Source organism: Pelophylax lessonae, assembly GCF_965119305.1.
Source record: "Pelophylax lessonae genome assembly, chromosome: 4".
Lineage (NCBI taxonomy): Eukaryota > Metazoa > Chordata > Amphibia > Anura > Ranidae > Pelophylax > Pelophylax lessonae.
In genome coordinates this window covers 648993789-649005881 of record NC_138771.1, presented here as the reverse complement: position 1 = coordinate 649005881, position 12093 = coordinate 648993789, and the positions used below count along the sequence as shown (strand labels likewise).

The 12093-nt window shown below is 41.5% G+C and overlaps 1 protein-coding gene across 1 annotated transcript in view; it reads right to left on the bottom strand.

Moving 5' to 3' along the window:
- Positions 1 to 283: 283 nt before the first annotated feature.
- The window catches only part of LOC309553017 (olfactory receptor 5AR1-like), a gene marked incomplete at both ends in the record, with an annotated part of 91466 nt that continues 79656 nt past the window's right edge, over positions 284 to 12093 (bottom strand). The window contains one exon of the mRNA XM_082253919.1: positions 284 to 765. Coding sequence (XP_082110045.1) covers positions 284 to 765 — 482 coding nt within the window. The remainder of the gene's footprint in view (positions 766 to 12093) is intronic.

The following is a 12093-nucleotide window of genomic DNA, read 5'->3' as shown; positions in this document are numbered from 1 at the left end:
TTTTTTGTTCACTTTATTTTTGGATTCCTATTGACTTTTATTTGATGAATTGGAGCTTAAATGATGTCTCTTACTGTATATGTTGTCACATTCATTTATGTTACATTTATCATTTTTTGATAGTGCTCCACCATGTATATATTGAAAAACAATGTATCATAAACTTTCGAGATGGCATGGGTACTGCCAGAACCAGGGAGACATAGTCTTTATACCCATAATCTATACCTTACCGCAATTGTCTAATGTTCGCTCCTTACACAGGAGATGTGTTATCTATATATCAGAAGTATTTTAGCATTGCTTGGGAAAGAACCCGCTTCACCTCCTGGTTCCTCAGGCTGTAGATAAGAGGATTCAGCATCGGAGTCATTATTGTATAGAAGACAGAGGCTGCCTTGTCTTGTTTGTCAAAGGTCCCTGAATGAGGACGCAGATAGACAAAGAAAACAGCCGTCATAAAGATGGAGACACAAATAATATGTGAGGAGCACGTACTGAAGGCCTTCTGCCTGCCCTTATTGGATGTTATCTTAAAGATTGAAAAAAATATAAAAGTGTATGAGAGGAAGATTGTAACTAGTGTATACATTCCACAGACTGCTACAAGGATGCCAGTTACCACATTACAGTGGAAAGTGCTGGAACAGGACAATTTGAGCAATGGTGGGATGTCACAGTAGAAATGGTCAATAAGGTTCGATCCACAAAATGGAAGGCTGAACACACAACTGGTCTGCGCAACCGACTGTAAGAAGCTAGCAACTGAAGAATAAAAGACCAAATTAAAACATTTCTTCTTGGTCATTATTAAAGTGTAGTGTAGAGGGTGGCAGATAGCCACATAGCGGTCATAGGACATGGAGGAGAGAAGAAGAGTCTCAGTGCTTACCAATGAGCAAAAGAAGTAAAACTGGAGGGTGCAACCAAGAAATGAGATTGACTTCCCTGAGGAAAGCAAGTGAGATAACATATTTGGAGTGATAACTGAGGAGTACAAAATATCCACCATGGATAGACTACTCAGCAAGAAGTACATTGGGGTGTGAAGGCTGGAGAAGACACAGACAAGGGCCATCATCCCAACATTTCCTACTAGGGTCACCATGTAAACCAGAAAAAAGAAGATGAAGAGAACTGGAACTAGTTCTTTGCTATCAGTTAGTCCAGAAAACTCAAACATGGTTACTTGTGACTTGTTTATTATATCCATTAGCTTCTTTAATAATGTTTAAATTACGGTTTCAAATATAAAGCAGATGAAATTTTCCTTGTGAAACAACTAATTAATACGTGAAATAAAAGTAAACAAAAATAATCCATGAATTGTGGGTAGTAGGGATATTTTACGAGCATTGCACGTCCCAACTCTCAAATATGTCAAGCAGAAAGTAGGATTTCAGAGTTTCTGCATTTTTCTTAAGACTCTAACATGACTTTCCCAGCATGACCCTGAAGTATGATTGTAGGAAGAATGCCGACCAACAGTATCATGCTTTTTCTTGTCTTCGTAACTGATAAATGTAATCACATTGAAAAAAAAATGTATAAGTAACTTATAAAAAAAGTTTGTAAAGCATGCAGCTCACTGAATGTCACCTCCAAAAGTGTATAATGAATTTGGGAAGGCAGGAAGCTTATCTGAGAGTGACAGGTGGTGGGCAGGCACATTGGGTGGTGACAGATAGTTAGTAGGCACATTAGGCGGTGACAGGTGGTAGATAGGCTCATCGGGTTGTGACAGGTGGTGGGTAGGTACATTGGGTGGTGACAGATGGTTAGTAGGCACAATGGGTGGTGACAGGTGGTGGGTAGGCACATTGCGTGGTGACAGGGATGGGTAGGCACATTGGGTGGTGACAGGTGGTGCGTGAGTACAACAGTCTATAATTCTTTAATGCTGTAATAGCTTACGGCTATTGTGAGTATGCACGCATTACTTTTCCTTTTCCAATAAAGTTGTATCTGGCAATGCAGTAGGCCTTTGTGCCCTTTCTCCTTTGTAGGTTTGCTTTCAAGATTTCCAGGTGTCAAGAGCAGCACTGGCACAGCTTACCAGGATGTGATTTGAAGTTGAATTTGAATGGTTTACACTACAGCTCTATGGTGATATTTGGAGATACATGTAGGCAGGTAGTGATCTTTGCTGCTCAGCAGGAAGTCAGAGGTTAACTGCACTCCCGGGTTTTTCTTGCATGTGGCCCTCCAGTCCTGTGTGCTATAAAAGGGACAAAGGCTCAGATACAGGAGGGAGGATCTCTCCCTACAGAGAGAGAGAGAGAGGGGAGACTTACATGCACATCTGTATGGAAGGAAAGACACAGACAGCCAGCAAGAGACACAGACAGCCAGCAAGATGTAGGGTGGCTGGAACCCGCCGTCCTTCCTGAAGATACCTTTCCTGGACTCTGTCAAGTATGGACTCTGCCAAAGATGGACTCTTTTCTTGTGCAGGTATGCTGGGGCAGCCACAAGTGTGAAGTTAGGGACTAGGGATGATAGGGAAATGCCTTCACTTTATTCCAAACTCTCTTCCTTGGGATTTCCATCATGTTAAATTATTCCTTAAGTAAAGCTACAAAGAGTTAATACTGTGTGAAGCTCGAAGTTGTTATCAAGGGTAACAAAGTTTTCTCTAGCAGTCTGTCATTAAGCGTGTGCATGTGACAGGTGAGATGGCCTTTTGCAGCAAGGGAGATGTTGTCTACACTCCTTTGCCTGCGATCTATCTCCCATAGTAATGGGAGCAGATCTGCAAGGCAGGACCCCATACTGTTACTAGTAATGAGGTAGCGTGTCCCTTCTAAATGCACAAGTAACCGTTGTGATTCTTATTATCGCAAGAGAGTTTACTAGAGTTTGTTCATGTTTGTCATCTACCGGTTCATGAGCATGGCTCAAGTAAAGGTACCCCATGTGAATGTATGTATTATACCCTGTACAAACTGCCTAGCATAGCCCAGAAGAACCCACACTGGGGTAGGCCTCTTATGTGACCCTTGCTTGACGCCCAATGAGAAGGGAAACATGGAAGACCTGACTACTACCCCACGACATTACCCCCCTTCCATACATTTATGTTGGAGAATTACCAGGTAGTGATCAACAGGTAGTGGATGGGTAGGATAATCCCCATGTCACCTTCTCTAGAGTGATGTTAGCTAGATTGAGCTTTTCCATGCAACGCAGCATGAAGCTGTGTCAGCTTAGCCTTTTCACTCTTGCCATTTATATGAATGTGGTTGGGTGAACAGGAAGTGGTATGTTTTGAGCAGTGAACTTCTTCTGCTGAAGAAGGGGATGGCAATAAGTATAGCCCAAAAGTTGTGGTAGGCAGTGAATTTCAGCTAAGGTGAAGAAGGTAGTGAAATTAAGTTTAATAAGGTGAAGGCCAATGAATTTGAGCTGAAGAATGTGAACCTATGCTGAAAAATGTGGTGGGTAGAGAATTTTAGCTGAAATAGGTAATTAACACTCAATCTGAGTTAAAGAAAATGATGGAAAGTAAAGAAGGTGTGGAGCTGTAAATTTAACCTGAAGAAGGTGGCAGGGAGTGAAATTAAGTTTGAATATGGTAAATGGCAGTGCATTTGAGCTGAAGAAGGTGGTTGATAGTGAAATTGAGTTGAACAAGATGAAGGGCAGTGAATTTGAGCTGAAAAAGGTGGTTGATAGTGAAATCGAGTTGAACCAGTTGAAGGGCAGTGAATTTGAGCTGAAGAAGGTGGTTGATAGTGAAATTGAGTTGAACAAGGTGAAGGGCAGTGAATTTGACCTGAAATAGGTAATTTACAGTCAATCTGAGTTAAAGAAAATGATAGGATGTAAATTTGAGCTGAAAACGGTGGTGACCAGTACATTTGTGCTGTAGAAGGTATCGAGCAGTGATTTTGTGCTAAGGAAGGTGTTGAGCTGTAAATTTAAGCTGAAGAAGGTGATTGGTAGTGAAACAGAGTTTAATAAGGTGAATGTTAATGAATTTAGGCTAAAGATGGTGATTGATAGTGAAATTGAGTTGAACAAGGTGAAGGGCGGTGAATTTGAGCTGAAGAAGGTGGTTGATAGTGAAATTGAGTTGAACGAGGTGAAGGGCAGTAGATTTGAGCTGAAGAAGGTGGTGGGTAGTGAAATTTAATTGAAGAAGGTGAAGGGCTTGGAATTTAGGCTAAAGAAGGTGGTTGATAGTAAAATTGAGTTGAGCAAGTTGAAGGGCAGTGAATTTAAGCTGAAGAAGGTGGTGGGTAGTGAAATTGAGTTGAAAAAAATGAAGGGCAGTGGATTTGAGCTGAAGAAGGTGATGGGTAGTGAAATTTAGTTGAACAAGGTGAAGGGCAGTGAATTTAAGCTAAAGAGGCTGGTTTGTAGTAAAATTGAGTTGAACCAGTTGAAGGGCAGTGAATTTGACCTGAAGAAAGTGGTTGATAGTGAAATGTAGTTGAGCAAGGGAAAGGGCAGTGAATTAGAGGTGAAGAAGGTGGTTGGTAGTGAAATTGAGTTGAAAAAGGTGAAGGGCAGTGGATTTGAGCTGAAGAAGGTGGTGGGTTGTGAAATTTAGTTGAACAAGGTGAAGGGCAGGGAATTTAGGCTAAAGAAGGTAGTTGGTAGAAAAATTGAGTTGAACAAGTTGAAGGGCAGTACATTTGAGCTGAAGAAGATGGTTGGTGGTGAATTTTAGCCAAAATTAGGTAGTAGACACTGAATCTGAGCTGTAGAAAATAATGGGCAGGAAATTTGAGCTGAAGAAGGCGGTGAACAGTAAATTTGAGCTGAAGAAGGTATCGGGCAGTGATTTTGTGCTGAAGAAAGTGTTGAGCTGTGAATTTAGGCTGAAGAAGGTGGTAGGGAGTGAACAATGTTATTTTCAGTGTTCCTAAATTAAAATAATAGTTAGTAAAAATGATTACCTAAAATATTACCATTTATACTGTATAAAAGTTTGGCCCGCAGATAAAGGTGAGAATACATTTGTAACCTGTTTCTAGACTTGAATTTGACATGGCTATCCTAGAACAAATTTGGAACAATATTACAGGAACCAAAATAATTAAGATTGTGTATCCTGATGTTCCTATGGTGTTACAAACCATAAGATCAAATAATAAAATCTACCTTACCACAAGCAATTCACACAAACTATTTTTTTATCCTTGTGTGCATCACAATGTGGTCTCGAATGGAGACTAAAGCTTTTATAAAGTAAAATGCAAACCCTTACTTTGAGCTTTACCATTCCACTGTGTTACATGATAATCACACTTACACAATATCATTTTAATTAGCCAACTTTGTCAGTTATATTTTTGTGCTAAATATCAGTGGTTTTCAAATTATGCAAATGTTACATTGAGGAAATTTAGAGGAAAATAAAATTTTTTCATATTTTTTAATATTTTTTATTTCTTCCCAACAAAAGCCAAATAAATAAAAATTTCAGTATATACAATTCTATCTATCTATCTATCTATCTATCTATCTATCTATCTATCTATCTATCTATCTATCTATCTATCTATCTATCTATCTATCTGAAAAAAAAATGCTGGGGGACTCAAGGAATTAAGGTAGAAAAAGGTCCTGAGAATCAAGTGGTTAACTTAATAACAGAGTGGCTTTTACTCTGATTTAATTACGGTATATAGTAAAGCTTAAATCTCTGACTGTCTTCCATACACCACTGGGTTTCTTCTTCTCTCGGAAGCACACCTGTTGTTATCGTAGAGGGGATTTACATTCAAGGGTGAAATCTATTGTTTAACATTGAAAAGAGATTTTAATGTCATGGTTAAAATATTTCTTCGACCCAACTAGCCATAGAAGCTTGTATACAAACAATAAAAAAAGTCCTTCCCTAAAAGCCGACCGGCCAGGCAGAAAATTTGCTGCCTGGGATAACATTTCAGTATGAGAATCAAGAGTCTTAGGAGTAAAATTCTGTAAGTAAAAAAATAAATAAAACAAATAAAAATATCACTAAACACATAATTGGTCATTTCTTTTTGTTCCTGACTTATTTGTTTGATACAGAAAAATTATTGTAGGGATCGGTCTTCAGCTGTAAAATTATAAAAAATTAAGAAATATGACAATTGTGTCTTGTAAAGCAATATTATTCTCTTACCTGCTGGAAGCATAATTGGTCTATGTTTGTAAAGTAACATCAGCTTTATAATAAAGCCAAAGATCTTGAAGAGTATTTCTGGGCACCCCAGGGATTAAAACATCATTTAAATTTAGAACCAAATCAGCCAGGGAATTATTCCCGGTAATGTATTTCTGCTAAGAGAGTTTAACAGCAAACAATCCACATCAATATCTGCTCTAGAGGAGCTTACACACTATTTTTTATTATTATACATGTATATACATATTTATAGCTCTGACATATACCGCAGTGCTGTACAGAAAACACTAAACCACTCACATCAGTCTGCACCAGAGGAGCTTATACTCTAATACCCCACCACAGTCACACTCCGCTCCAAAGAAGTCCTTTCAGATGTGGAAAGTGTTAAAATGTTTACTTATATAGCACCCTCCTAGTGTAGTTTAGGCTGCCTCCTCTGTAATTAGTCGAGCAGCGGTAGATTTGTTAGCGTTTCATAGGCTGCTGCTCTGTTGCTTCCCCCAGTCTTCTAGATGATTCTAGAACTATAGTGGGAGGAAGAACAGAGTAGGCAGCTTAAATATTTATGGGACTACAGCCAGTCCCGGGGGTTGGTGTGTACAGTAGGTGTTGGGAGAGCCCATAAGTAAAGTCTGAGGCCTGAGGCAGAAGTGTTCCTGGGTCCAGCCCTACCGGAGAAGAACCACGTGGAAGGGGCTCTGACCCTGGGGCAGGAGTGCTATGGAAGCCCTTGTGAAGACATTGAGGTCCAAGCTAAGCTTACTGGGGAGGGGGGGGGCTATTCGCAAGTTCAAGTCCAGAGATCAATTCGGGTCTTGGGAAGCTCAATGGAGAGAGCTGGGAGGTTGCTGGGAAAGAGTCCGGCTGTTCTATGATGGTGTGAGTCTGAGTTCTATCTTTGATACAATTTATTTACGAATCAGTATACTATTGTTCCCAATTGAAGCAATATTATTTTATGGTTAAGTGGACACTCTGAACTCCGCAAATGTTTTTTTTAAAGACAAAACTACTCGTTCTTATCCTGTGAAATCACCAGGTTCATGTACAATTGAATACAATGACCTGGATATAGAATTTGTACAAGCAAATAAGCTCCTGAAGAAGCAAAATTCACGAAACATGTAGAGCTACTAGTCAATTTACTTCATATTCCACTCTGTGACAGGATATGTTTCAGGATTTATTATGTTACTGTCTCTGACTTTATTGTCAGAACTCGGTGACTCCACATATCTCTATGTTGTATACATTGTAATCGTATCATGTATACAAAGTGTTTATCCAAATTGTTATCAATAAAATGTGAATCTTTTTAATAATTGTGCTTTTAAAGTTCATGTTTCCCAACTTCTACGTATATACCTAATCATTAGGACGTGGCACGGGTTCCTACCTTCTATACACCCACAGCACCACCCTGTGTTGGTGTACATTTTTTTTTTACTCTACATAAGACCACATGAGCCATTTTTATATTGTTACAATAAGGTACTCATAGGAAGTTAATACCAAGCCACAACATTTAGGTTTCTTCTCTATTTTTATGTGTTTTGTTGGAAATTTAGGCTAGATTTTTAAACCATATCTTCGCCATTTTGAGTTCAAATATTTAACTTTTCAATGATTTCAAATGTTTAAGGGATTCAAAATATACAGTATATGCATTGTTGTTCTATCCTTTACCCATGAACAAGGAGATGCACTAGACATCTGGAATGTATTGGCATTTTTTTTCCATGAGCATCATTATTTATTAAAAAATTAAGTCTTATGATTTTTTGTACAATGTGCTCCTTACCCACCACATACCGAGTCAACATTATTGGTGAACCAGCACTCCAGCTGGCTCTGCCAGTAGTTGAGAAAGCTAAGTCCAACTAATGGACCCTACACACGTAAAAACAGAAAACAGGGAGGGGGGAGAGAGAGCACTACTGTCTAAGCTTCATAGTATTATGAAAATCAATTAAAAAAACTGGATGATGAGTATTACACTCACATACACATGGATAAAACACAGCATATCAATATGTGCGGTGGATATATCATGTCCTCCATGTTTCCTTCCTTGTTGGGTGCCAAGCAAGGGTCACATGAGAGGCCTACCCCACGTGGGTTTTTCTGGGCAACGTTAGACACTTTTACAGGGTTGCTTTACCACACATACATGGGGTACCTTTGTTTTGTGTCATATTCATTAATTCCCTGGGACAAGGCTAAGGTTGCATGGGGAAATACTCAACCTTAAGGTGGACTTCTACTCTTAGAGATGAATGCACACCATGTAGACTTTCACTGCAACTGTTCCCAAGTTAATTCTCAGTTCTCTTTGACAGTGTACACCCTCTCTACAGTGTTTATTTAGGAAGGGCATGCTGAGCTAATGTCCACATCCACCTGTCTATCATTTTCCACTACTACTCCCCAGTGGCAGAGTGGGCCCCGTAGTACACTCTGCATGGGCTCCACACGTGCACTTACGTAACTCTTGAATCTCCTTACCTCTGTACAGGATGGGAACCTCTGCTGTGAAATCCGCCCCCATTTCAATGGGAGACAGACCGTTAGCAGAAGGAATGCCAACAACATCTCCCTCGCTGCTGGAGGCCGTTCCTCCTAAAACAGGTACACGCTATTGATAGGCTGCTTGTTAAACTTCCGTAACTCTTGGCAGCTACTTGTGTCGTCACATTACTTCATTCCACCCCAATGTCTTCATACCCCAATGTGTTAAGACCCACTCGGTGAACTATGTGTGCTGGGTTATCTGCAATGCGCCTCTTTATTAACTTGAGACCAGGGCAAAGTTTCAATACTTTACTTAAAGCGGAGTTCCACCCAAAAGTGGAACTTCCGCTTTAGGGAGTCCTGACCCCCCGACATGCCACATTTGGCATGTCATTTTTTTGGGGGGGGAGCGGGTACCTAGTTTTGACAGGTACCCGCTCCCACTTCCGCTCGGAGCGCCGCGGCGCCCTGAGCGGAAGTTCTCCTCTCCCCCTCCCTCCCTGCAATCTTCTGGGACACGTCAGAGGTCCCAGAAGATTGCCGGCCAATCACGGCGCGCAGCGCAACTCGCGCATGCGCAGTGGGTACCCGGCTGTGAAGCCGCAAACTGTAACAGCCGGGTGCCCACAGCAGTGATGCCGGCGCCGAGGGAGAGGATCGAGGCTTCCGGCGGCCGCATCGCTGGACCGTTGGACAGGTGAGTAAATGGCTGGAACTCCGCTTTAAGAAAGGTACAAAACAGATACTTCATAGTCCAACAGGCAAGGCATTATTCATTCCTTATTCCCTAACCATAACTACAGGCTGAGTGCTGTCCCGGCATACCTGCTAAAGTGTAATCCAGGAATTACAGTCCTTCAGAGGCACTCAAACATGGGTGCAGATCCTTCAGAGGCATGCTCCAGTACTGGTATCTTCAGGACAATCCCCAAATTATATGTCTGTACATGCTGGCAGTTGTGAAGGACATCCTTCTGCTGCCCCATGTCTCATCCTCCGTCTCAATCCCCTACGGGTCTCAGAACCCATCCCTGTGCTAGAACTCTCTCCCACTGCTCTGCTCTGTGGGAGGAATCTGTCCTTGTGTCCTTGAACTGAACTTCCTAAGCATTCTCTTTCCCCCAATTAACTCTGGAGGCTGACTCTAGCACCAGACCCATTTTTAACAAACCAATGACAGCGTCCTAATGTAGCACTGCCCCCGTAGAGGTCGCTGAGTATAAATTTCCCTGGGTTTCCCTATGATTATCCTGCAGCCAGGTGCTTGGGTATTTTCACTCGTCCAGGTATACACTCATCCACTAGTTATCCAATGACCAGCCTAGGGGATTTTTTTTATTTTTTTATTGGTAGAACTTGGATAGGAGAAGGGATTAGTGGGATACTCCATCTTAAACTATGCACAGAGGAGGATGACTCTCACTTGATTGAACTGAATAGCAGACCCTCTGCCGAACCATACTGCATTTGTATGGAAGAATAAGTCCTTTGCTCGCTCTGGCAGCAGACTCAATGAACACTGACTCATCAGGACACTAACCAGTACCTTCTTTAGCTGCCACCTGTCCACTGACTTCACTAGCTTGAAGGGATGGCCCTCAACTGAACAGGCCCCTAGACATAGAGCTGTACTCACAGTAAACATCCTTCCAGGTATATCCCCCCTCTGTCAGCTCTGCAGGACATCTGGGTTGCAGCTTCTGTAACTCTAGCCCTCAGGTCGACCACCTGAGGTCACATGGCAGCCTGTACAAAGGAGGGGCAGCAACAACCCTTCTTTTTGTTCTCCTCCTTCTTTTGGTTCTCCTTCAGGACCCTGCTCTCATGCCAAAGATCCTTACTTAAATTCAAATGTGTATAAGTAACTGTGCACAAGGAATACCTGTGTAATATAATACAATAAATTCCTGGTGCTCTGCAAAAGTGTTTGTGATGTAACATTAACGGAAAAAAATGCAGCAATATCTGTGCTAAATGCTCCAATAAATATAAAGTGCAGACAATTAACGGAAAAATGCAACAATATCTGTGCTAGATACTGCAATATATAAATTGCAGACAATCACTGTCTGTGCTATTATGCTCAAATAAATGTAAAGTGCACCTGTGTTATATACTAAATTAAATACAATGACAACAATTATATGCAACAGTGAATAAATTACATAATCATCAAATCCAGTGAATACAAAAATAAAGTGCCAAGTGCTGGTGCAGATCATTAGTTAATTGCTCCTCCTCCTGTTAAATAGTCCTTTAGTGATACAGTTCATGGATATAGTGACCAGTGTCCCCTGTGCAAACAAGCCACACTCGTGATCTCTCACTGTGCCCAAAACCGTGCTCCCCTCTCTCCTCCCTACTCACCAGAGGTAGGTAGGGTATGAGCCTTACAAATCCCCACTAGCGGTTTGCACTGCACCAGGGATGTCGGTCACTCCACTGTATCTTCCTATACTTCTGGGTTATCTCCTCCTCATATCCATATCCCAGCCGCCATATGAAAAGAAAATACTCCCATAGTGTAGTATATTTGTAAACTTTTATTAAATAAAAAAATAATAAGGTTGAAACTACAGATTATCCGTACAACAAAGCGTTACTTCCTAGTGTGGTGGACGCCGTAACCAGCATGCGGTCCAACCACCGGAAACGGATAGGACGTCAGACGCACAGCTCGAAGATTGACCAGTTTCGCCCCTCCCACAGGGCGTCCTCTGAAGCTCCTGACTAAATTGATATTGGTGCTTATATACTGTGCTGCTCAGAAAAAAACAGCTTTATTAGAAAATGATATTGCACATGCTCACTGTGCTAAATAAAATAAATTAAGTACTATGTTGCTTAAATTAGTAAACACCAGTGCTGTGTGATACCCCACTTCCCGGGGGGGGGGGGGGTATTGTGATAAATTATAATGAGTGCAAATAGTGCATACCAAGTATTAGCATAGAGAAATGATGGCAAAATCTCTAGTGCTTAGTGCTAGACAGTGGGGTGTCCAGTTACTCCCAGTGATAAAACAACCGGGTACTGTGCAGGTGTTCCAGTGTGTTTACCCGTGGCCCCCGACTAGGTATTGCACTCACTACACGGAACTCCCCTTTCAAAAGGGGTGCATATATATACTCAGTTTCTGGTCCCGCATGCAAAGGGTCCCTTCTTGGATGTCCGGGGTGTCTTTTGCCTCAGTAGCTATAAGTCCCCCTCCTGGGCATCCGCTGGGTCTGCCAGGCTCTAAATCATCAGCATTGCTCAGACTGCCCAGTAAAGTCCTTCCTCCAGTATATGTTGTTGAGGATTTGGGCCCTGAGCACTATTTGCACCATTTTGACATCCAATCGCTGTCCAAATCTTGCCACCTTAACTTCTGCAACATCTCCAAAATACGCCCCTTTCTAACCAAAGACACAACAAAGCTCCTAGTTCACTCCCTGGTCATCTCGACTACTGCAATT